This window comes from Dama dama, chromosome 8, assembly GCF_033118175.1.
Source record: "Dama dama isolate Ldn47 chromosome 8, ASM3311817v1, whole genome shotgun sequence".
In the NCBI taxonomy this organism is placed as follows: domain Eukaryota; kingdom Metazoa; phylum Chordata; class Mammalia; order Artiodactyla; family Cervidae; genus Dama; species Dama dama.
In genome coordinates this window covers 44,677,382-44,703,499 of record NC_083688.1, presented here as the reverse complement: position 1 = coordinate 44,703,499, position 26,118 = coordinate 44,677,382, and the positions used below count along the sequence as shown (strand labels likewise).

The window sequence follows — 26,118 nt, the reverse complement described above, 5'->3', positions numbered from 1 at the left end:
CAGGAAGATCCTTCATGACACTGTTGAGTCACTACATCAACCATGAACTGTGTATCTCTAGACTTCTTATGATGTGAGATACCTCATTGTCCATGGCTTAAGCAATTGTTACAGAATTTTCCATTGCTGCCCCTTGAAAATGCCATCCTGGCTGACAGAGCACTCAATACATGACAGTCACTTTAAGTACTTCTTTTTTTTTTTTTTCACTTTAAGTACTTCTAATACCTAGGCACAATCCATCCCAGAGTTGATATAAAAGTTATATTTTTAAACAAACCATAATGACCCCAACCATTCTCTAGAAGTAGTAAGGCTAGTTTTATAATCATAAAGTAAGGATAAAACTAGTTTTTACACTCAATGAAATAAGTATAAAACTATCATAAAAAAAAACTATCATAAAAGGTTAACTTCCAAAATAAATAATTTTAAGCAAATCACTATTTATTTTGAAGAGTAGATATACTTCAGAATATACAATCAGCATGTAAGAAATATAGATACTGAAGAAGAAAAAAAAAAAAAGGCTTGATTTTGTGGGCATATGTAGCTTAGAAGATTCAGATTTTGGTGATTGCTGCCCACGGTAGATGCATGGGTGAGAAGTGGTAGGAGGCACCAGACAATGTCTTTATCCTATCTACACGAATACATCATACGTGTTGGTGTATTTATTTGATGGTTATTGAGAAAGAAAAGGACGTTCACCTTCTCTCTAAAAAAGATTCTTCTGTGGAGTAAGGAGGAAATTAAGATGTGGGATGTATTTGACATAAAATAATAACAACAATTGCACATATCATCTTTTACTACTTCAGATATCCCCTAATTTAGTATTATAAATTTTATGTTGATTAAAAATGTAGCATCAACTTTATACCTTGAAAAGAACAGCTACGGGGCATGGACTTAACAATGTCAGCTAATACTGTCAAGGAGTCAACCCCAAGAAAGGCGCTGATATCTTTAGGAAACCAACGTCAACAAGAAATTTGCCCCAAAGTTAAACATTTAAAAACCCCAAAACAGGGAGTTCCCTATAGTTCCAGTAGTTTGGGTTCCACATTTTCACTGCTGTGGCCTGGGTTCAATCCCTGGTCAGGGAACTAAGATCCTGCAAACCATACAGTGCTGCAAAAAAAAAAACCCAAAAAACCAAAAAAAACCCAAAACACTTTTAATTTCCCCAAAGGTGGGACTCATGTTTGTTTACTTGGCTTTGTATAGTATTCAGTATAACTGAATATTTTGAATTATTTCAATATAAAACTTTTAAATAAATCAATAGAACCATTTCTAAAACTGTCTTAGGCAAATAAACCAGAAAGCATGTTATTATATTGAAGAAGAATTTTAACTAACCTTAATATCCACTGATTGTGATGTCAAAGACATGGTGCTAAGTGTTAAGAGTTAAAATATAAGATATAGTCCTTGCCCTTAAGGAATTTACAGTTCAATTGATGACATGAACATATCCTTTCCGTCACGAAAAGAAACAGCAATAAGTAGTTATAATAATAAAAGATAATAATAGCTAACACCTGTTAAGCATATATCATGGTCAAGCACTACTAAGCACATCTGACATTCTTTATTTCAATTAATCTCAAAATAACTCTGAGGCTGGTACCACTGTTGTCCCTATTTCACAAATGAAAAAAATTGAGGCACAGAGAAGTCCCTGTAAGTGACAGGCCAAAGAAAAAGTAAGCATTCTAAGGCTAGAACCTGTATATTTAACCATTATTGCCTCTTGTTTAGATGCTTTTTAATAAAAAACTCAGTATTAAAAGAAATACACACCTATTAATCTCTTCCTTAGCCCACGAGGTGCTGTTGACAGAAATTCACTTTTATCATTGTTCTGTTCAAAAATAAAAAAGCAACATAGTTTAAATAGTCAAATAATAATGATGACATGGAAATTAACAATGGATCTGGGTGCAAGAAAGGCTGGAAAGAAAAATATTTTGTTTTCAATAGATATTAGAACTAGAGGAGCTACTTCCTGGAACTAGAAGACAATGACAAAGGACTTTGTTGGGGGGGGGGGGGGGGGAAGACTATAACAACAAAAATGATACAAACAAATTCCAAAGGATTCTTAGAGTGATTCTATAAGTTGTATTCCAGACATCTGTAAAGTATGGACTTCTATTATTATGTAAAGAAAAAGCATAAATTTATCAGTGTTTGAACCTATTCAAACCTATTCAACCATTCTTCACCTATCAGATTAGCAGAATATTTTTTTTTAAAAAGGTAACACTGTTCAGTGATGATGAATAAGCAAATGGGATTTGCTTAAATGGGATTCCTATACTTACAGCAATGGGCCTTTTAATGTACAAAAAATTGACTGGTGTTAAAGTAGTCTGCGAGGAGTCTTCCCTGGTAGTCCAGTAGTAAAGAAATCTGCCTTCCAAAATGCAGGAGACATGGGCTGCGCCCTCTGTGGGGGAACTAAGATCCCACATGCTGCAGGGCAACTAAGCCTGCATGCCCCAACTAGAGAAGTCCATACGCTGCAGCTAGAGAACCTGTGTTGAGAACTGAGACAACCTATGTTCACATAGCTTAATTATCAGGTCTGAGAACATCTGTGTCAAAATAATCATTTCAGAAAATTCTTGCTCAAAAAGGTAAGGCTAGAAACTAGTAAATAACTTCACTGTTTTCTACAGAAATTTCTGCAACTAATTTATCCTGACAGTTTGCTCATCTGGGCAATCTATTCTCCCATTAGGATAGCAGATTACTCACCAGGGCAAATAGCTTGCTTACTTATTTACTTATCAAATGCTTGTTTACTTATCAAAACTCAAATTTTGATAAGTAAATGTCAATTACTGTCTGCTACCCTGGACGAAACTCAGTTTAAAACCCTCTCCTCACTGTGTCCACTAATCCTAAAATACTATGCCATGAATTTTTGTCTAATACAGATCAGTTTCCCATCTTGACAGATGTGCCTTAAAACCCTGGAGGCCAGATCCCAAAGCCCTGTACATATTCTCTCCCGACTGACCCCTTCTAAGATAAAACACTAAGACTCTCTCAGGGTGATGGCCTCTTATTGTGGTGGGTATAATACCACTGATTAACAGGTTTTCTGGCCATGTCTTAGGGAATCAACAAGATCCACTAAGTTGTGATCCACAACTTGAAAAAGAATGTGCTAATTTATCTAAATCATTGACTGGATTATGAAAATGAGCTTTATTCTTTTATAGTGATACAAGATGTAATGTGGAGGAAAAAAGCATTATCAAAGGCACGGGAGGCTCTGACATGCCTAGTCTCACACCTACATTTGCCTAAAATAGGACATTCCTGCACAGGCTACAACCATGGCCCTGAATGTCTATACTCAAAATTTTATGAGGGGTTCCCAGAACTGAGCCTGTACACAAGTCCAGACATGTCTAAATCTACAGCCACCTAGACCTGGAACACTCACCACTCACATATTCATTATCCTGGATTCATCCATGCCTACCTGAGCTTGCCCACATCTAGGCAGGGCCATGTGACAAAGTATTATGAAAGAATGAAAACACAAAAACACAAAGGAAAGGATGAACTGTTCATTACTGTCTGCTACCCCGGAATGAATTTACCAAAGCCAACTTGGGTTTCAAACATAAATGATAGGGGGATAGATTAATGGATTTAGTGGATTTTAGGATTAACCCCCCCCCCCCCCCAAAAAAAAAACACATTACATATAAAAGCAACACCAAACCAAACTGTAAAATTTCCAAGCCAACTCTACTTGATGAAAATACCCAGGGATAGTTCTGACACAGAACAGGCAGGACAGTTGGGGCCAGAAAACCTGGCTCCACTTTCCAGCTTGTCCCGTTCCTAGTTTGTTGAGTTTAGACAAGGCACTTCACTTCTCTGAAACTCACATTCTTCATCTATAAGTTAGGTATTTAATTAGCATACTTGTAAATGATACTTGTAAATGATAAAGTACTATCTAAATTAAGAGGTGAAATGGTTATTTTTCATCATGTCTTACTTTGTAACACTAAGGTTTTTGCTTATTTTTAGTCAATTGCTTACCTTCAACTGAGATTTGTCTGAAGCAGAATGCCCTGAAGAATGAAACAAAAAGTCATTACTCACTACAAATACTTCATGTTCCATAAAAACCTAATTTCATTAAAAACAAAGTTGCCAGTTCTATCCAGAAGCCACTATATTACTGAATTCTCAATTAATTACATCTCCACTAGAGGCTGAACTGTTCTTATTAATTTTATGATTGCTCCCATTAGTGACATTTCTGTAGCATTCATGTAACAAGAAAAACTACATCTTTTCATTGTTTCTTTTTTTTTTTAATTTATTTATTTTAGCCATGTCATGTGTCTTGTGAGATCTTAATTCCCCAACCAGGGATCAAACCCAGGCCCCAGCAGTGAAAGTGTGGAGCCCTAACCACTGGACCATGAGGGAATACCCGGCTCATTACTTTAATAGTACACTATTTAATCTAGTTGGAATGGGTTATTCAAAAACAAGTGCTCCACAATTCTCCACAAACTATAAGACTTGCGAATCCCCAAAACCTTATTTCAAATAGTATTTGCCAAAGCAAATCTTCCACAAACATTTGGCTAACTTAGGCAAATGACAACAGTATTTATTGGCTCTGTCAATTTGTACAAGTTCAACCTGCACAGATCTTTGTGCCCTTTACTTTTTGTATTTTTGCTAAATACACTATAGCACATAGGTTGGGGTATTAACTGCATCTGCCGAATGCATTTTCAGAACAGAACAGAAAATATATAAACATGCACTTAGACCAAAAAAAAAGTAGTATATATAATTTGAAGCAACTCTGAAAACTCTCCTTAAACAACTGAGCTAAAATCTTACCCTTGCTACACTGAGGAATGTCTATTGTAATTTCAGAATCATTCTTTGTATTGAGCGAAACACTTTTTCCTGGTGTTTTTGCTAGTTCGGAAGCTGTAAATAGACAAAAGAAATACATAAAATAATTTTTTAATGTATAACAGATTAAGAGGGAAAGTATCTTACATAAATTTTAAAAAAAAGAAAACAAACTTGCTGCTACTATTATCAGAAAGATAAATAAACCGAGTCATGGTAAGAGTAGTACTGCTTCCACCTTTACTCACTGCTTTCCAAGCATCTTCAAGTCTTCCTTCAAGGTCTTGCCCAAAAAAAAAAAAACAAATAAAGAGCTAACTTTGACCTTGCTGGTTTCTCTAATCATCATATGCGCTCCTCCTCTCCACTGATAAGCTTACAGTTCTTCCATTTCTCTACCATATATACTTGAGGAACATCTTTGCAAGGGCATGGGAAAGAATGGCCAGAGAGTGGAGTCCAAAGTTAAAACTGTATAAATTAAAAATTATACTAATTTTAAAGCTCTTAAATCTCCCAAAAGCGTGGTTTACTTTTTTATGTCTAAAACTCTATAACACATATTAATAATGTATAAAATATGATATAGCATTAAACAGGGCATTTCTTCAACTGAGCATCAGATGAAATACCTGGCTTCTAAACAGCAGGGGCCATTTAAAATAAAAAATACAAATGTTAAAGATGCTCACATTCTCTCACTGTAATAGGCACATGGGAATTGAAGGAACAGATATACATTTCCCCAATAACACACACTGGAACATTGTTCACTGAGGAAAAAAGTATACACTATTTAAATTATCTTTTTTTTTTTTTAAAGACAAAATATAGTTGGATTTGTTAAGTTAAAACCATTTTACTGACTCAAACTCTTTTTAACCTAATTCACACAGCTCTATCCTCCAGTCTTGGAACTGACCCAAGATATTTATGCAGTCCCCACGAATGCACTGGCTACTTTTTTCTTAACCTCCTCGGTCCTCTGTATCATTCATTACAGTTCACAAAATGTTTCTTTGAAATTATTCCCCCATCTGGGTTCCATGGTATTATCCTGCTCCCTGGCTACTGTTGGTAGTTATTCCATCTTTTCTTCACTGTCCTCATCCTCCCAAGCAATCTATCTAAAGCTCAGGCCTTGCCTTCTCTTTACACTAGAAAAGTAGGTCAAGTTTGCATTAAAGGTTGCTGATCCACAATATAGGAAAAAAACCTTCACGTCAACAAAAAGCCACAAAAGTACAAAGTAACTTAGCTGAGATCATTTCGGTTTTAAAACACAGAATTTCTCTGCTTTTAAATAACTTTAAATTAAAAAAGGAGAAAGGAAGAAAAAGGAAGAATTAAAGAGGAAAAGGAACAAGAGAGTCACCCATGTATGGATGTTAATTTCCATGATAAAAAAATGGAGGATATATTTTATTTAATTTTCATTTTCCTTATTCATTTGTACTGTATATTTACACGAGTGGTCTGCAACATATTCAAAATTTTAAAGTAAAATTTCTCTTTGGGACTTCCCTGGTGGCGCAGCGGATAAGAATCCACCTGCCAATGCAGGGGACGTATGTTGAATCCCTGGTCTGAGAAGGTTCCACATGTCCCACAGCAATTAAGCCCATGTACCTCAACCACTGAGCCCTCACACTAGAGCCCTTGGGCCCCAACTACTGAGCCCACATGCTGCAACTACTGAAGTCTGCACGCTCTAGAAGACGCCGCAATGAGAGGCCCGTGCACTGCAACCAGAGAAAGCCCGAGCACAGCAATGAAGACCCAGTGCAGCCAAAAGTCAACCCATTAAAAAAAATTCCTCTCTGTCTAAAAATAACTTCTCATCAGATTTTATCTGATCCTATCTGACCAAATTAATTTCAATTTTGCAAGTGTTCTCTGTAGTTCACAAAGCCTTCTAAACTAACTCCTACTCAATTTCTAGCCCAACTATATCCTGGTTAGTGCAATTATATTTAATTATCTTTTATACTCAAGAGTAATATCGATTTTCTGACTGATCACTTATTTAAAAATATGAAGGCATTCTATTTTATCGATATGTTTAGATGTAAACCCAATTAGCAACAATACTTAACGAGTCAAAGAGCATCATAATTAAATAGAGATTTTTGCATAGTATGATCAGTCATATTATCCAAAAAACTACCTTTTCATAACTGCATATTTCTTTCAGATGTGGTGAGAGAAGTGCCCATCATAACAATACTTAAGTTCCTCAGAGGGCATACAGATAGAAGATGTATATGGAACTTCTGCTTGATGATCCCACTGAGGTTCCATTCTTCTCTTCAGTATTAGTTCTCCTCTTTCTCCAATGTCCTTAGGGTTTCATTTTGGCTTTGGGGTCTATCTGATCTTTCCTCTAATAATTATTTCAGGATTTTCCTCTGGTTTCGCAGAGATCCAACATAGAATTCAGTCATTTTTACAGATCAAAAAAATTTTAATTTCTTTTTTATTGAAGGACAGTTGATTTAAAATGGCGTGTCAGTTTCAGGTACACAGCAAAGTGATTTTGGTTTTATTTTTTTCAGATTCTTTTCACATACAGGTTATTACAAATTACTGAATATAGTTTCCTGTGCTATAAGTCCTTGCTGTTTATCTATTTTCTAAATATTAGTGTGTATCTGTTAATTCCAGACTCCTAATTTATCCTTCCCCCAACTTTTCCTTTTGGTAAACATAAGTTGGTTATTTATTTCTGTGACTCTATTTCTGTTCTGTAAGTAAGTTCATTTGGTCCTTTTATTTTTGACCATCTAGGGTCTCCTAGAACCTTAACTGTGTATTTAACTTACATCATAAACACTGTGGAAATAATTTTACATACTTATGGTCATAGTAAGTTTCCCTTTACTGCACCTGGCTTGCTGGCAAGGATGCGCCTGAGCATACTCAGTATTTCCTCTACTATAGGTTAGTACCTATTCTCATCTTTTTTTGGCCTAATGGTACAGCATGTGGGATCTTAGTTCCCAACTAGGGCTCGGAATCTGTGCCCCCTGCGCGGGGAGTGCAGAGTCCTAACCACTGGACCACCAGGGAAATAATAAGTTCATTTGTATAAAATTTTCTTTTTTAATTTCTTGATGTAGATAATAAACTCTAAGAAAAACATCAATCAGTGCAAATTATTGTATGTGCCATGTTAGGTTCAAAATTAATGATGCATACAGTATCTTTCAGAAAACTGAATTTTACAAATGTTTAAATTTTATTATGTTCAAAACACAGGTCTTACCAATATAATTACTTTTTATATGTCCCTCATCAGTTTTAACACTCAACACATGTGATTTTTTTAACCTTGACCATTTAAATGATCATTGCTTACAATGATTATATAAAAATAAGCCACCTAAGACATATATATATATATAGATGTTCTATAATTATAGATTATAAGTCCTTTTATATTAATACAAACAACTACATTTTGCCAGGCAGTTAATTATTATCCTTTGCTCTTAACTTTTTGGTATTCTCAAGCTTTCATATACTTATAGGCCGCCTTAATTTTAAAATGCTTTCACATGTTATTTCCTTTCCTCAAAATGGTCAAAACTGATGATCCCTCATGCCACAGGATCTAACTATAGTTCAGTTCTCTGAAACTCAGTAATTCACATGTAATTAGTATAACTGGTAAACTGGGTAAGAAAAATATTAAAACAGCTCATTCCTAAAAATTTTATATAAATAATTTTCTCTAGTACAAACAACATTTTTCTTCTACATATAGTGTAAAACTCTTATTTTCAATAAATTCAGAATATTTCTGTGCAACTTAAGTCACTCACTTAACAAAAGAAGTAAATGTTAAGAACCTGTGTTAGATGTTGTGGAAAGGAATCTAAGACAAGGTTTCTATAAGCTTAGAACCTAGCTGAGAACAGAAGACATCTGAGTATGAAAAAATACTAATGACTTTAAGTATGCTTGAATATGTAACATAAAATGACATCCCTCATCATTCTTTTAGTGAAAGCAATGGGGTGGTAACTGTGGGAAATGTGGTTAAACACACCTTCTTAGAAAAGATGAATAATGATTACAGAAATCAGAAAAGCAACATACCTAATTTAGCCATCTTTTCAGGGTGTTTTCTATTCTGAAAAGGATAAACTTTATTCCCACCATCTGTAGCAGAGCCATTTTTCAAGGATTCTGAAAGAAAAAAATGCAACATAAAAAAAGAATGCAAGAAAAATGGGTGAGGTTAATTAACAGAAAAAAATGGTAAAATTTTACCTAAAAACTTAGGATATGTGCCCCTCACTGTCTTGCATAAAGGTTCAACAATATGTATTTATAAATAAAATGTTTAAAATACACAATGGACAATGATACTGTTTAAATTTTAAAACAAAGAAAACATGCTATTCACAGATACATTCAAAAACAGTCATATGACAGAAGTTCTCTTTCTCTCAACAAAGACCCTGACTTAATTTCATTCTTTAATTTTCCCTTTAAAAATAACAACCGCTAAAAGTGTCAACTGTCTAGTTAGGGATACTTTCATGACAATCGACCCTGCCTGCTAAGCCTACAGAGGGGTAGTGGTCATTTTTTGCATCATGTCATTTAACACTAGGAAAAAATCCAAAAGCGGTATCACTCAAGAAGTGACAAAAAGGTCAGGAGTAGTCACAATGAGCACTTATAAGTCAAGTATGAGACGGTAAAAGGCACGCACATCAGGGAGGCGGGTGGCAGAGACAGAACAGAACTGACGCAGAGGCGACATGAGGGAGACCAGGAGACCCGAGAGAGCAGAGACTTTGCTCCTAGATCCAACGCCCCAGTGCCCAGCAGTACTGATTTTGTTCCTTGATCTTAATTTTCTTTTAAGTCAACTTAAGCAGGTCCATGCTCCTTGCACTGTAATATAAATCTGTGCTCTTTGAGTCCTAAGTTAAGTAAATTATAATTCAAGCCTAACATTTTTAAGTAAATTATAATTTACTTAAATTTTAAGTAAACATTTTAAAGTAAATTATAATTCAAGCCTAACATTTTTAAGCATAATCTGGCAGGAATCTGGCTTAGGTATAAAAAAACATAACATTAGTATGCCTAGTTGGAACACATTACTTCTTGGAATAATCCTTCTATCTATTTCTGTAAAGATGATCAAGGTAATAATAAAGTAACTTGCTTTATGAAATTATTTCAAATTAGTTAAAAATACAAATATCTTTTAAAAAATATCTTTAGAGTGCTAGGTCAGTAGACTCTTTCTTAAAGTAAGAACAAGACTACTTGTTTATTAAAAAGTCTATAGTAGAAACTCAGTGCTTCAATCTTTCCAACTGCAGAGAAAGAATCTAAAGGAATGCTTTTATGATGAGAAATAATATAGCAAGCCAGACAAAAAGAGTTTTGGAGGTGGACAATGGTGATGGTAGCACAATATTATGAATGTATTTAATATAACTAAATCGTATACTTAAATTGGTAAAGATGGTAAATGTTGTTATTAACATGTGTATTTTATAATTTAAAAAATTGGGAAAAAATTGTAGCAAAACGCTACCTAACCAACAGGACTACTTTTATGTAACCTGCAAAGCAATTTTAGCTACCTGCAGAAATTTGAGGGTACATTCCCAACTCTACCACCCCTACCCTGCAAATACCTTGAACATTTTGTCCTAAAACGTCAACATAGTTCTTATCTTTTAAAATTTCCTGGTCATCTTCCTCCAACTCATTTTCTGGCTTCTTCATTACTTTTTTTGTGTTGACCAAAAGCTGGACTCGATCCTTTTTTATTTTAGGTCCTATATAAACATCCAAAGAATTAGAACATGACAGGTAGTATAAATTCTTTTAAATGTAAACACTACATTTAAATAAATAAACTATACTATTACATTGTCATTATTTAAAAGCTGAAAAAAAATTCAGTGTTTTCTCTTTGATTCAAGAGAAATCACAGTTTGTGAAAGTTTGTATAAGTTAAAAAAAAAACCTAGAAATTATATATTTTGGGGGCTCAAAATAACTATACATTTTAATTACAGTGGATGGTTATCTTCTCTCTTACCACCACTGCTGAACATTTTATATGAGGTGAGGTTTTATTATTTTTAATTTGCTTATTTTATTTTTTTTTAATGTTTGTTTTAATTTTTTAAATTTGTTTTTTTTGGGATCTTAGTTCCCCAACCAGGGACTGAAGCTGGGCCCCCTGTATTGCATGGTAGACTCTCAACCACTGGACTATCAGCAGAGTCCTCCTATTTTTAATACATTTTTAATGGAATAAACTAAAAATTAAGGTAGTATTTATTTGCAGTCTTACTAGATCAAATACTTTGTGCTATATTTTCAAAATAGATGATTAGACTTTTAAAAGTGAAATAACACATAACCATTAAATAAACATCCCTTCGATTGTATAATCATTTAATACCTCCTTCTCTATCAAGAATGTGACTAAGAACATCATCATCTCCCACAAATTGAACTTTCAGCATCTTGTCTTCCTTTAATTCCAGCGTGCTCATCATTGCTAACCTAAACAAAAGCAATAAAGTACTCAAAAGTGATGAAAAATTCATATCAACAGTCAAACATTCACATAATGAATCCATATATTTGCATAATAATTTTAAAAGTCTTTAAGTATGAAGGACACATTATTCATTATTGTATCAAAATTATGTTTTTGATAATAAGTAACTCAATTCTTTATCTGAAAAATGGGAGAGATGACAAAGTGCCTGAGATTAGGAAAAAGCCAAGCCCAATCAAGGCAACTGAAATATGATGACAGGAAAACAATTCTGTGGGTAAAAAAGCTCTAACCAATTTATAGGATAACAACATTAATGAGAAGGGGGAGATTAATACATGAGCTTAGAAAAGGGGCAGCCCTCAAATTCTCACACAGGGAATGAGAGTTTGGTGGATTTTAATATCTGTTCACGAGAAAGATACAGGCTCTTGGGGGAAGCCTGTGTACATCACTGTGTCCAAACCTGGATCAAATAATCCTCAAGGACCTCCCTTTACTATTAAATTGCATGTTCCCCAAACAACTTTATAATTATGAATATGGCTTTCTAGGTATCTTGGTAACTAAGTAGTAAACATGAATCCTTCCAATACTTTATAGTCAGGTCTTCACTGAATAAATTTCAGAGTTTGGCAGGCAAAACTTTGATCAACTCTTAACTTTGCTGACTTCCTTAGTTTCAGAACTTAAATGCTACTTACTGCCTGAAACAAATTAATAACTCCACCTAACTATCAGATAATCAGCAGTTTACTCAAAAAAAGACTTTTTTCTCCCGTCTCTGACAAATCCTATTTATACGCTTTTCCCTGACAAGAGGATCACATGTCACTCATGTCCTCCATGAGTCAGTTCTTTGCATGCAGATGACTTCCTAAATATTGCCAAGTTTTCTTTTGTAACTAGCACACTTAAATGATTTTGTCTCAGTTTTCATTTACCTTTAAAGGTACTACATATTCTTCAGCTGGAAAATTCAAGAAGAGTCACCTGTTTTGGGAAAAAGACTTCAGTCAGGCCAGCAAACAGGAAAATGAGAGCAACCAAAGAAGTTCATGAGTTTTAACAAACAGGATGAGTAAAGGCAGATCTTACAAAGCCAAAGCTACTATGACGGCACAGGAAAGGGCAAAATGACCATTACCATTTTGGCCAGGAAGCCTCGGAGGCTGAGAAGATCTAAACCGCAGGGGCAGGTGGTGGAGGGAGGCCAAAATTTTGAGTACTATGTGCTAGACAAAATTTATAATGTTCTACATGTATTCTCATTTCATCCTCATAACAATTCTATTTGGATTATACTTTGTGTACAAAGATAATAAGGTAGGAGACAGATGGGGCCCCAGGATGGACAGCTGGTATTTGTCAAGTGGAGTAAAACTGAAGTTTTCTCCTAAGCCAAACAAGAACGATACCCGATTCTCTTTCTCCATTGGAATGGAGCAAATAAACCAGCAGTGGGGAATTTGTTTCAACAGAAATGGAAAATGGGATTTTTTAATGCTAACAAACAAGGGAAACGAAGTAAACGGCTATAAAAACCCGAAGAATAGGTCCATGAGAGTTAGCAATCCTGGTTTTACTTCAGCTGTTTCTAATCTATAGTGCCCATAACAAGGCTTGTCCTTCACAAAGTTAATTTCTTAGTTACTCTCTATGGGAATTATATCTTGCACCTGGCCTCCCCCCTCCCCCTGCCAACACCCTTGTAACACTTCCTTGTAGCATTCTTCATTTCAGAAACAAGGTCATAAGCTGATAACCTTGGAGACTACGAGATCCAGTGTTGAGGCCATTTGAAACTTTGCAGAAGAAAGAAGAATGCAAGACTGCCTTAATCCTTATCACATACCCCTGACCATGAGCCCTCTCCCTATTCCGCAGAGAAGGGGGTACAGTTGTTGAGGTGCTCCCTCTTTGCCTGGCAAAGAAATAAAGCTATACTCTTTTGTTCAAAATTCTGTCTTCATATTCTTATTTGACATTGGTGTACACAGAGCTAAGATTTTGGCAACAATAATATTTCACCTATAATTTGTATGACCATAGTAATGGTAGAGATCTAGTAAACATGGAAAAGATCAAGAAGAGATGGAAAGAGTACACAGAACTGTACAAAAAAAGCATCTTAATGACCTAGATAACTATGATGATGTGATCAGCCACCCAGAGCCAGACATTCTGGAGTGTGAAGTCAAGTGGGCCTTAAGAATCACTGCTGTCAATAAAGCTAATGGATGTGATAGAATTCCAGTAGAGCTATTCAAAACCCTAAAGAATGATGCTATCAAAGTGTTGTACTCAATATGTCAGCAAATCTGTAAGACCCAGCAGTGGCCACAGGTCTGGAAAAGGTCAATCCTCATCCCAATTCCCAAGAAGGGTAGTACTAAAGAATGTTCAAATCATCAGACAATTGCACTCATCTTCCAAGCTAGTAAAAACAAAACAACAAGTGTTCAGTCATATATGACTCTGCAACCCCATGGACTGTAGCCTACCAGGCTCCTCTGTCCATGGGATTTTTCCAGGCAAGAATACTGGAGTGGGTTGCCATTTCCTTCTCTAGAGGATCTTCTCAACCGAGGGATCAAACCATGGTCTCTTGCATCTGCTGCATTAGCAGGTGGATACCTTACCACTAGCCACCACCTGGGAAGCCCCCATGCTAGTGAGGTCATGCTTAAAATCTTGCATGTTAGGCTTCAGCATTACGTGAACCAAGAACTTCCAGATGTCCAAGCTGGGTTTAGAAAAGGCAGAGGAGCCAGAGATCAAACTGCCAACATCCGTTGGATCATAGAGAAAGCAAGAGAATTCCAGAAAAACATCTACCTCTGTTTCATTGACCATGCTAAAGCCTTTGACTGTGAATCATAACAAACTGTGGAAAGCTCTTGAAGACATGGAATACCAGACCATCTTACTTGTCTCCTGAGAAACCTGTAGCGGGTCAAGAAGCAACAGTTAGAACAGTATGGAACAACTGATTGGTTCAGGATTGAGAAAGGAATATGACAGGGCTGTCTGCTGTCACCCTGTTTATTTAACCCACATGCTGAGCACATGCTGGGCTGGATGAATAACAAGCTGGAATTAAGATAGGCAGGAGAAACATCAAGAACTTCAGATATGTGGATGATACCACTCTAATGGCAGCAAGCAAAGAGGAACTAAAGAGCCTCTTGATGAGAGTGAAGGAGGCGAGTGAAAGAGCTGGCTTAAAACTAAATATTGAAAAAACTAAGATCATGGCATCCAATCCCATTACTTCATGGCAAATAGAAGGGGAAAAGATAGAAGTAGTGACAGATTTCCTCTTCCTGGGCACTAAAATTACTGCACATGGTGACTGCAGCCATGAAATCAGAAGACAATTGCTTCTTGGAAGGAAAGCTATGACAAACCTAGACATTATGTTGAAAAGCAGAGACATTACTCTGTGACAAAGGTCCTCACAGTCAAGGCTATGGTCTTCCCAGTAGTCACCTATGGTTGTGAGAGCTGGACTGTAAAGAAGGCAGAGTGCCAAAGAATTGATGCCTTTGAACTGTGGTGCTGGAGACTTCTGAGAGTTCCTCAGACGGCAAGGAGATCAAACCAGTCAATCTTAAATACTCAGTGGAAGGACTGATGCTGAAGCTCCAGTATTTTGGTCACCTGATGCGAACAGATGACTCACTGGAAAAGTCCCTGATGCTGGAAAAGATTGAGCGCAGAAGGAGAAAAGGGCATCAGAGGATGAGTTGGCTGGATGGCCTCACAGATGCAATGGACATGAACTTGGACAAACTTCAAGAGATGGTGAGGGACAGGTAGGCCTGGCGAGCTGCAGTCCATGGGGTCACAAAGAGTTGGATATGACTGGGCAACTGAACAATAACAATACAGAGTTTGGCAGAAATAATATTTCACCCATAATTTATATGACCATTGCCAGTAGAACATTTCTTTTGTTCTTTGCCAACTTTCTAGTCATGATACTGCTTAATATGGGGAATTGGATGTATTAGAGAAAAAGTTAAATGCATCTATGTGACATTTATATAAAATTAAGAAATATTTTCTTTTTATCTGTACAAAATAGCTTTCTGAGGGGCTGTTTGTCAGGCACTATATGAGGCACTTTTATGTACACCAGATCAGTAAATCCTCAGACTCCCTGAGGTAGTTAAAATATATATAACTCCAATTTACAGATGAGATAACTGAGGTTAAATATTCCATTACTCACTAAAATTCACACAATTAGAAAGTGTATTAGGGCTGAAACCCAAGTTTGACTAATTCCAAAGACCCAGATCATTTTATCAAATGACACACTTCTCCTGCCATTAAATACAAACCTGTTATCCCAAATGCTTGTCTCGACCTCTGGAAACTATTCACAGCATGTGTAGTCATTTTTCCACACAGTGGTTCAAATATCCAAGGACTTCTACAGTCCCTCTAGGTTTCCAATTCACTAGGTTAAACATCAGTTCTATCAAGCATGCTTTTAAGAGCAAGCGGCATTTTGTTGTTTAGTAGCTAAGACATGTTCAACTCTTTGAGACCCCATGAACTGCAGCAAGCCAGGCTTGCCTGTCCTTCACTAGCTCCCTGAGTTTGCTCTAACTCATATCCATTGAGTCAGTGATGCCACTCAACCACCTCTTCCTCTGTCGCCCCTCCTCCTCTTGCTCTCAGTCTTTCCCAATGAGTCGGCTATGTTGTACAGAGGATTTGAAGCAATGACAATAAACAATGCAATAAAACAAATGATAAACTATAAATACTAACAGGGAATCTGGATCAGGGAAAATAAAAGAAAAAGAAAGCCAGAAAATAAAATCATACAAAGAATTTTTAGCTCTGAGCTTCCTCGCAATCAAAAGGATTAAAGGTCAGTTACATAAATCTTATTAGCAAAAGTTCAGTAGTTCCTTCAGGGGGGAAAAAAAAGATTTTCAATAAAAACTTAAAAGCAAATATTGTAGATAACTGAACACTATCCCAGGCAGTTTCCCTACGGTATTTTATGTAAGAACTGTCTGGGCAGAGGCAGTCTAACTCAGTCTTATCTGTAGCCAAATGCATTTATACATAATTCCCTTTTCTAGATTTTAAGGCATCTTATTATATAGGAAAAAATCACAAGATTTAAATTTCTACAGAAACCTTGAAATAAACCTTTCCTTCCTTCTCCACAATTTCTGAAAACAAAAACAAACAACCCCAGTACAACCAAATAACATGAAAATATCTGGTGACCATTTACTCTTCAAGACCCTGTCCTGATGCTTTACTTTAAGTGGATGTTTCTCAAAGAGTTAACACAAATGAGCATTAACAGCTTACACTCTCTATTGAGAGCAGATAAAGCGTTTGCTAAACTTTTTAAAAAACATAATCCTTTAAAAAAGAGTGCTTTAATTTAGTGTTATTCACCAATTTTAATATCAGATAAACCTAGGTTCTGATCTTAACTCCACACAACTGTCTAACTTAGGACAAAGTTGATGATTAAATGGGAGCATGTGGTTGACCTATGAAAATGCTAACCAAGTTCCTTATTACAGGCATTTTTACTTAAAATTTCAACTTAACCGTGCAGATCTCTTGTACAACTCCATATCCCAAATAACATCTGATGAAAGTTCATATTTTATGGCAAGACGATTTAAACATAATTTAAATATAAAATTTTTCTCTACCTACTTGGGCCTCCTCCGTCCACTTTCGTGTGTGTTGTGCATCTGCATTAACTAGACTTCTTTATAAGATAACCTTCCTTCTTAGTCTTGTAAGGGGCCACGATGACTCATGACCCACTTATATGCTTCATACGTGTAGATTTGGATAGTGTAAATTGTCAATAATATGTCATTTAATTGAATGTACAGCCCACAGTCTCAAAAACATATAACAACAACAACAACAAAAAACCCCACATAACTGTACTTTGACCTCTAACAGAACAGTTCTCGGAATTATAACCCTGTTTGGCTCTAATAAAATTTTCCACTTCTATCTTAGATCGACTACTGATTAATTTTCGTCAGCACATTAAAGAGAAACAGTGCTCAATAAGAGTTGAATGATGTCCATTTAACGTGCAGTGCCACCACACAAAGGTGTGGGGCCATGCTATTTTTCTTCAGATTGCAATTTAGCTAGAGGAAGGTGTAGTGGATTTCAGATGTAAAGCGAAAAGTAATGCCTCGGCATCCTTTTAACTTAAAAGCTCTACCAAAGGAGCCTGGTTTGGCAACCGCTTTACAACCCCTGGCCCAGGGTGACTGTGCTCAGTTAGGATTCATTTGGTGCTTGCAGGGTGGGATGACATCAAAGCGTTCCCGCTCGAGTGGCACTTCTGGGACAAGATTCCTTCCTCTTCAGCCCCCACTGTACCTGCTCCTGTCCCAGGACACCTTACTTCTTTTTTTTTTTTTTTACCTTACTACTTTCTTTACGGATTTTTGCAGTTCTCTCTGCAAGCAGAAGGCTCCTCATGCCAGGAAACACATATTCTGGTAACAGACATCCTCTGAACATTAGACCCATCACTGCTGGACAGAGGAACGGTCTTTGAAGAGGGTGCCTCTCACCCCAACAAGTATTTACTGACTTCGCTCTGGGCCTCGAGCAGCCGCGGGTTCTCAGGCCAGCGAGGCTGGAGGCAGCCTGGGGAGCGCAGAGAGGGAGGCGCAGCCACCCCGCCCAGGGTGCTCGGGCGAAGGCTGGGGACTGGGTGCACCTGGACTCACCTCAGAAGCCCCGAGCAAAGCAGGAGAGGAAGGCAGGCTGCCCGCCGCCCACCACGCAACCGCCAGGTCTCCACCCGGAGCGGCTGCGGCCGCCTCGTGCCAGCCGGACGCTACGCGGCTGAAAGGTCGCCTCTGGGAAGAAGGCTTCGGCCCTAGCAAGAATGCCAAATTCTTGTAGGCAGTGCAGGAGCAGAACCGCAGGGTCGCAGGGCCGACCAACGGCAGCCAGAGGGGGATGGGAAGCTTCCCTGAGGCACACCAAATCTCCCGCCCTGCTCAGGAGGCGGAGCCCCGTGTAGCCAATAGCACATGGAGTCGGCTGAGAGCGACGGTTCTGCTCACCAGTCAACGCCGGCCTGGTGGCCCCGCCCACAAGAAAACTGAGGAAAAGGAATCCCCAAGCTCTGCTTCTGCTCTTTCCGCTTCCGGGGAAGGGAGTAGGAAGCGTTGCTTAGATTCGAGGAAACTGGGTGTGCTCGGTGCAAACGCAGTCTTCAAAGTGTCATTGGTTTCTCTGGATACTTTGAGGGAAAAGATAATGGAATGAATTCGGGTTTATTTATTTTTAAACGTAACCTCATTTGGCGTGAAAGGTAGGACCCCGTGCATCTTAGGGATTTGGGGTAGGGAGGAGGGGAGCAGTGCTCTCTAGTATGGAGAGAATTAGGGCTGGGGCACTGAATGTGGAGATTGGAATCAGACTGCTGATAGGATGAAGAGAGGAGGAAAATGGAAGGAATGGATGCAGAGAGAACTAAAGGTAACGAAGAAGAAAAAGAAGTGAACCTGCTGGAATAACAGTATTACCCCCTAACTACGATTTCATTTGGATTCATTCATTCATTCAGAACAAAACCTGCATACCAGATAATAACGTTACACTATTGAGCTAGCGGAGCCTGCTCTCTGTGCTCACAGTAGCCCTTATAGAAGATACTGAATATATGGGGCGGGGGGGGGGTGGGGGGGGGGGAACGCTATGCTTTTGGAAAGCCCAGTGTTTATCGAACCACTGGCAGAGTTATCTAATGAAAGGACAGAAGGATTCAGAAAAAATTTTCTTTGGAGGAAGAGATATTTAAACTGAAACCTAAGAATTGAATAGATTTAAGCCAGACAAAAGGAGGGGTAAAGTTTTCCAGGTGGAAGGCCCAAATCAACATAGTGGGTGTATAAAGGGCCAAGAGGCAAGCCCCAAAGTTGAATCGGTTTTTTATGAAGGGCTAGTTTGGCCCTTAGGGCACTAGCCAAATTTGTATTGAAAGATCATTGTGGATAAAGGTGGTAAAGAATGGAGTGGAGGGAAGGAAGAGACAGTTACATCATTTTGGACGCTGTTCAGGAAATCTGATTGGGAAAGAGAAATAGTCATAGCCTGGATACCTACCTTAGTATTCCATTTTGGTTAGCAAAATTTAAGAAAAAAGAGAAATTAATTTTCTCTACATTGGAATCAAAAACAGAATTTGGGGGTTGAGTGGGGAGAAGGAACGTAGTCAACAGTTAACACTGAAGTGCTTGAAGAGTTCTTAAAAATGGAAGATCTGATAATAATACTCAACTAATAAGTTATGTTTCTATGATGGAAACTTTCTTCCATCTCCCTCTCAAATCTTCACTAGTCTTCTTCAGACTTGGTGTGAGTGGTGGGCTTTAATTGTTTTTAAGGTATATATGTGCGAAATGGGACTTCTCAGGTGGTGCGGTTGGTAAAGAATCAGCCTGCAAATGCAGGAGACGCAAGAGACTCGGATTCAATCCCTGGGTCAGGAAGATCTGGAGAAGGAAATAGCATCCCACTCCAGTATTCTTGCTTGGGAAAATCTCATGGACAGAAGAGCCTGGTGGGCTACAGTCTATGCATCACAGAGTCGGACATGACTGAGCACGCTTGCATGCATGTGTGGGAAAGAGACAGAAGGAGCTGAGTTTCCCTTCTAGATTGGTACTGGGATAGATAAAAACAAAGGGTCATACCATTCAGAATGGACATCTAGAATTCAGGAGTGGCAGGAAGTTGAAGATAGAGGTGATCATAAAATGGCAATTTCCCCATGTATTCCACACATAGTTTGGGGAGAACATTAGACTTTTCCAAGAGGAGGAGAAGACCAAGCCCAATTTTAAATACATCTTAAGTGGGTAGAGATGCCAGCAGCTAATTAGGTTATAGTTTGAAATTTATGGCCAGGTTTTAAAAGTCTCTGAATTTAAAAGTCTTTAGAATTTGACTAAAGAATCTGCCTGCAATGCAGGAGGCCCAAGTTCAACCCCTGGGTTGAGAAGATCCCCTGGAGAAGGAAATGGTAATCCACTCCAGTAATCTTCCCTGGAGAATTCCATGGACAGAGCAGCTTGGTGGGCTATAATCCACTGGGTCACAAAAAGTTGGATAGGACTGAGCAACTAACACTTTCACTTGTCAGAATTTGATTAACATGGTGAATTGAATACTGTCTTGAACTGCCACTAAAATAACAGAGTCAAAAGAAAGTTTTAAATATAAACATACAAATAAACAGGAAAAGAAGTGAGATAATTTAATAAAATTTTAGAAGATGTATAGTGATCAGGCAAAGCAGAGTAAGCTGAAATGCAGGCCAGGAAAGGATGATGACAGTGTCTGTTCCTCTCACAGAACTCCAGTTAGGCTCAGGAATTAGTCTATAGGAACCTCTGAAGTCAGAAGAGCAGGCTGGAACTGAGCACTGGAGGACTGGTCCAGGTCTGAAACAAGGACCAATTAGATCCCAGATCTCTTCTCATACTTGGCATAACAGCAGGAGTTTACAAGGTGAACCAGAGGATCTGGACTCAACAGAGTAGAAATGAGAAGTCATACTGAATTTGGCCAGTGTAACTGAACAGATTATGTGGGACAGTAGGAATCTCCTTGTTTGGCTCCCAGAACACTGGCAACTGTCATTTATTTAAACACTTCTTTTTCAGAAGACTAATCAGAAGAGGCGGCCCCAATTGAAAAAGTCAGTTCATCTATTGATCCACCTTGAAACCCATCAGCTGATAATCCCTGACCCTGCAGGCAGAGTTCCAGTCAATTCTGGCTTCACCAACTTTTGAATAAAGCCTCAACTCTGAGACAAAACAAATAGACCAGGAGCAAAAAGACTGTTTAGGAATCAGATTTATTCCAAACTGTAATTAAGAATACCTCAAAGATTTTATATCTGTAAAAGAAGGAATATAAAAAGGAATGTCGGCCATCAAATTTAGATTCTAGAGAAAAAATAAAGTTTTAATTAATGTTTAGACAGCAGATTGCAGCATCAAGATGTCAGCTGCACATTTTTCTTCACCAATGATCTCATTTGTCAGCACAGCAAATCAGAATGTCTATAAATTTCCTCAGTAAGATAGTGAGTGAATTTTTAAATGTGAAATTACTTTTTCAAGTTTTGTTTTCATATTGAAACAAAGGTTTTTATCCAAACCATATTTTAGAAGATCAAAATATGATATAAAATGACCTAGATACTATGCATTAAACACACACTTATCTGATAAGGGTACAATAGGTCTAGAATGTCAACAGAATAGGTCTAGAATGTCAATAGCAGATGCCTCAGCAAATAATTTCTACCCAGAGATTTTTAAAAATATCAGAATCCAGGAATAAAAGAGAATATAGTAACCAGAAGCTATTTTATCTCTAGTATTCTCTTGAACCTGGGATAATGAGGTCTTCATAAACCACACACAAATTAGCAGTGAAAGATTTGGCAGAGTAAGCTCTTCAAAATGTGTACATAGTAATTCATGTTCTGAGAAACTAGTTATAGAATATAACCTTCAATTCAGAATTTCACAGTGTAAAATCATTATTTATAGCACTTGATAATGTCTATAGATTTCTTAAAATCCTGTGATTAATCTCTTTGAATGTAACTTTTTAAGCTATAGGTATCTCAGAACGTTACGTCTGTATTAACATAGTGAAAGTGAAGCTGTTCAGTCGTGTCCGACTCTTTGCGACCCCATGGAATGTAGCCTACCAGGTTCCTCCATCCATGGGATTTTCCAGGTAAGAATACTGCAGTGGGTTACCATTTCCTTCTCCAGACTGATTAACATAACCTAGCCATAAAAAAATGTTTTCATTCCTAATGTGTATTAAACATTGTTCCCTAAGATAAAGTGCCAAAACTAATTGGCCCTTCATGTTTTAGAAGTCAGTACCATCCCTTTCTGATGTAACATTTGGAACAAAACTAGGGATATTACCACAGATTACATCCAACCTATTTAAAATTATGACCCAGGGCCACATTTAGATCTTTACAGGCCCTAAACACGAAAGACTTTATTTCTACCCTCTCCCATGCAGTTAAAAATAACATTAAATTACAAATAATTGCAAGTCCAACTTCCTAAGCTGCTTTTCCCAGGGTGGTTGGGAGGAACTAAAATTTTTTAAGTTTTGTATTTTGGGAGTCTCCTCTTCTTTATTAATGGTCTAAACCAGCTTTTCTCAACTGAGGTTCCTCATATGAACCATAGAAAGACTATTTTCTCATCTCTCCAGTCACGCATGCACTCTGGAGAAATAAGAATGGGATATAATTAAGGACAGTAGTCGATTAGAAACATTATATTGGGTTGACCAAGGAGTTTGTTCAGGATTTTCTGTAACATGGAAAAACCCAAAAAGACTTTTTGGCCATCCCAACGTATGTAGGATAAAAGTTAATTTATAACTACGGATATCTAGGGTATTAGGACTTGATTCTTGCAAGGGTTTAATTTGCCTTTTAGTAATCTAGCTCTACAGAGATCCAAACTCCCCTTCCTTCCCAACTTCCACAGGGGCCTTGGCCTCAGGCAAGTGAGAACAATAGCTGAGAACAATCAACATTATACAAAGCAGTGTCTAGATGGTTAAGTGCACAAGTCTGTGAGCCTGAATGTCTTGAGTGTGTCTGCTCTATCACTTACTAGCTTTGTGACCTTGTTGTTCAGTTGCTAAGTTGTGTCTGAGTCTTTGCGATCCCATGAACTGAAGCAAGCCAGGCTTCCCTGTCCTTCACCATCTCCCTGAGTTTGCTCAAACTCAAGTCCACTGAGCCAGTAATGCCATCCAACCATCTCATCCTCTGTCGTCCCCTTCTCCTCTTGCCCTCAATCTTACCCAGCACTAGGGTCTTTTCCAGTGAATCAGCTCTTCACAGCAGGTGGCCGAAGTATTAGATCTTCAGCTTCAGCATCAGTCTTTCCAGTGAATATTCAGGGTGGATTTCCTTTAGGATTAACTGGTTTGATCTCCTTGCTGTCCAAGGGACTCTCAAGTCTTCTCCAGCACCACAGTTTGAAAGTGTCAATTCTTCTTTATGTCCAACTTTCACATCCATACATGATTACTTGAAAAACCATAGTTTTGACTATAGAGAGCTTTGTCAGCAAAGTGACTTTTTTTTTTTTTTTTTTTTGGGCTTTTGCTTTTCAATATGCTGTCTTGGTTTGTCATAGCTTTTCTTCCAAGAAGCAAGTCTTTTAATTTCGTGGCTGCAGTCACCATCCACAGTGATTTTGGAGCCCAAGAAAATGAAATCTGACACTGTTCCCACTTTTTCCCGATCAACTTGCCATGAAGTGATGGGACCAGTTGCCATGATCTTTGTTTTTTGAATTAAAAAAAAAATTAATTTAATTGGAGGCTAATTACTTTACAATATTGTGGTGGTTTTTGCCATACATTGACATGAATCAGCCGTTTTAAGCCAGCTTTTTCACTTTCCTCTTTCACCTTCATCAAGAGGCTCTTTAGTTCCTCTTCACTTTCTGCCTTAAAGTGGCATCATCGGCATATCTGAGGTTGTTGATACTTCAGATGAAATTTCCTTTTCTTATAAAGGAAGAGTAATAGTACCTATTGGGGCCTCTCAGGTGGCTCAGTGGTTAAGAATCCACATGCTAGTGCAGGAGACATGGGTTCGATCTCTGTGTTGGGAAGATACCCTCGAGAAGGAAATGGCAATACACTCCAGTATTCTTGCCTGGGAGATTCCATGGACAAAGAAGCCTAGTGGACTACAGTCCATGGGGTTGCAGAGTTGGACACGACTAAGCAACTACACCACCACCACCACCACAAACAGTACCTATCAGACACTTGTATTAACTGAGAACTGAATAGCGGTATTTTCTTTAAAGTGTTTATAATGGTGCTTGGCACATCCTACCACTGAGCGAGTGTCGTTTTTAACTCATCCTTGGACCATAAGATGCTGTGACCTGGACCAGAGTTGTATTCGTGTGGAAGGATACTGCCCCCGCTACCTTATTAATATCCACTGTTTTATTACAGTACCTTAAAGTGACGTTCTCCTTTGTACTTTCTCTGTATTTTCTAAGGTTTTCAAACTTAACTAGTACTTTTTGTTTTTCTTTCAGGCCCTGCTGAGTGGTATGGAGGATCTTATTTTCCCAACCAGGGACTAAATCTGCACCTCCTGCAGCAGAAGTGCAGAATCTTAACCAATGGACCACCAAATAACACATTTTTAATGAAAGGAATACTGAAACTGTCAACTGGTAAAACTCATTCTTCCTAACTAATGCAGAACTAGAGTTGAGGGAAATAAGGTCTGGTGAGTTGCCTTAAACCACTCTTGAACTGCTAATCTATACCAGCAATTTTGCATTAAGGCATAACAAGATATAAAAGGGAAGAGAAAGCTTTGGCTCATAAGTAAGGAATACAAGGCATGAGGGAAAAAGGTACAAAAGAGATTTTTCTAGAAAGTGCATGTAAAAGGAAAAGAAAAGGCGGCCTGGGGCTCAGGCCTTTGTTAAATCCATGTTCTAAGAGGAGGTTAAAGTATCTCTAGAAAGAAAATGTAGGATTGATCAAGAAGTTTAATGCTAGAGAATGAACTGCTGGTAAGAGTATGAGAAAAGCACTTTCATACATTACTGAAGAATGTAAATGGCACTGTAATAATGATGGCTCCTCTTGTAAGACCCAGGAAAGAAAATTAGTTCTAATGTCTCAGTACTAGAAACAGTTGTGCTTCACCTGAGAAACTGATTTATCTTAAGGATATCTGAAAATCACATTGTTAATCTCTCTCTCTCTCTCTCTTTGGCTGCTTTAAAGTTCAGAGATAAGTTTGTACCTTAACATTAACATAAATGTATGGCACACATTTTATGTATTAATTTCACTCCTGCCTACATGTTATTTCTTATTTTGGGTGTTATATGTAATTTTATATATTACCTTAGTTTTATAAATTTCCTTAATAGGGTATCATATAAATTAAAAAGTTCAGACATACATGAATAAAATTGCATGCTTTGAAAAAATGCAACGAAGGACCATTTTAAGCTATGAAACTTAGGTATGATATAAATTAACTCAGGAAAATCCAGTCAAAAGCCAAATAAAGCTGTATTTTATACTGTACAAAAGAAAATTTACATCCTTAATGTAACTAGATACATCTAGGGAGAAATTACACATCTCTCAAGAAACACAATATTTAACATCTTAGATATGTTTCTGCATTGCAGACTGATAATGAATTTTATACATCTTTATTTATAACTTAAAATATTTTTTCATCTCTGGCAGATATTTACAAGGTCAACAGTGACTATATTTCACATTTCAACAATCAACAGCATTAACCAGTTCAGTAAGACAGTTAAGATAATGGCTTACATGCACCAATAAATATGATCTTAAATGTGCATTTTTTTTTTCTTCAGCTCTGAAAAAAAATGTTTTCACTAGTCCTAGTTTGAAAGGACATCAGTCAATAGAGATCATATTTTCTTCCTATCATATTTAAATTTTAACCAGCACTATTCTCTGAATACTTGGCAAGTTTACACCAAGCTACAGGTTGATGATGGTTAAGAAACAAAAACAGAAGAGCTGAC

At 37.5% G+C, this 26,118-nt stretch overlaps 1 protein-coding gene and 1 long non-coding RNA gene across 5 annotated transcripts in view; one reads left to right on the top strand and one right to left on the bottom strand.

The window, feature by feature from the left end:
• The window catches only part of ORC2 (origin recognition complex subunit 2), a 36,902-nt gene extending 18,419 nt beyond the window's left edge, over window positions 1–18,483 (bottom strand). Inside the window, exons 1-8 of one of the 2 annotated variants that reach the window (XM_061149026.1) lie at window positions 18,217–18,483; window positions 12,409–12,457; window positions 11,363–11,466; window positions 10,584–10,727; window positions 9,019–9,108; window positions 4,900–4,992; window positions 4,078–4,109; window positions 1,810–1,870 (exon numbers count right to left, since the gene is read on the bottom strand). In XM_061149026.1, the coding sequence (XP_061005009.1) occupies window positions 1,810–1,870; window positions 4,078–4,109; window positions 4,900–4,992; window positions 9,019–9,108; window positions 10,584–10,727; window positions 11,363–11,459 (517 nt within the window). In that variant the 5' untranslated portion in view covers window positions 11,460–11,466; window positions 12,409–12,457; window positions 18,217–18,483. The remainder of the gene's footprint in view (window positions 1–1,809; window positions 1,871–4,077; window positions 4,110–4,899; window positions 4,993–9,018; window positions 9,109–10,583; window positions 10,728–11,362; window positions 11,467–12,408; window positions 12,458–18,216) is intronic. The other variant, XM_061149027.1, reaches the window with a different exon arrangement.
• A 155-nt stretch (window positions 18,484–18,638) lies between these two features.
• LOC133060978 (uncharacterized) overlaps window positions 18,639–26,118 on the top strand; it is a 38,165-nt gene continuing 30,685 nt past the window's right edge. For 2 of the 3 annotated variants that reach the window (XR_009693881.1, XR_009693880.1), the window contains exons 1-3: window positions 18,639–18,809; window positions 22,132–22,258; window positions 24,625–24,765. This is a non-coding gene — a long non-coding RNA (uncharacterized LOC133060978). Of the gene's footprint in view, window positions 18,810–22,131; window positions 22,259–24,624; window positions 25,853–26,118 lie in introns of those variants that run through there. The other variant, XR_009693879.1, reaches the window with a different exon arrangement.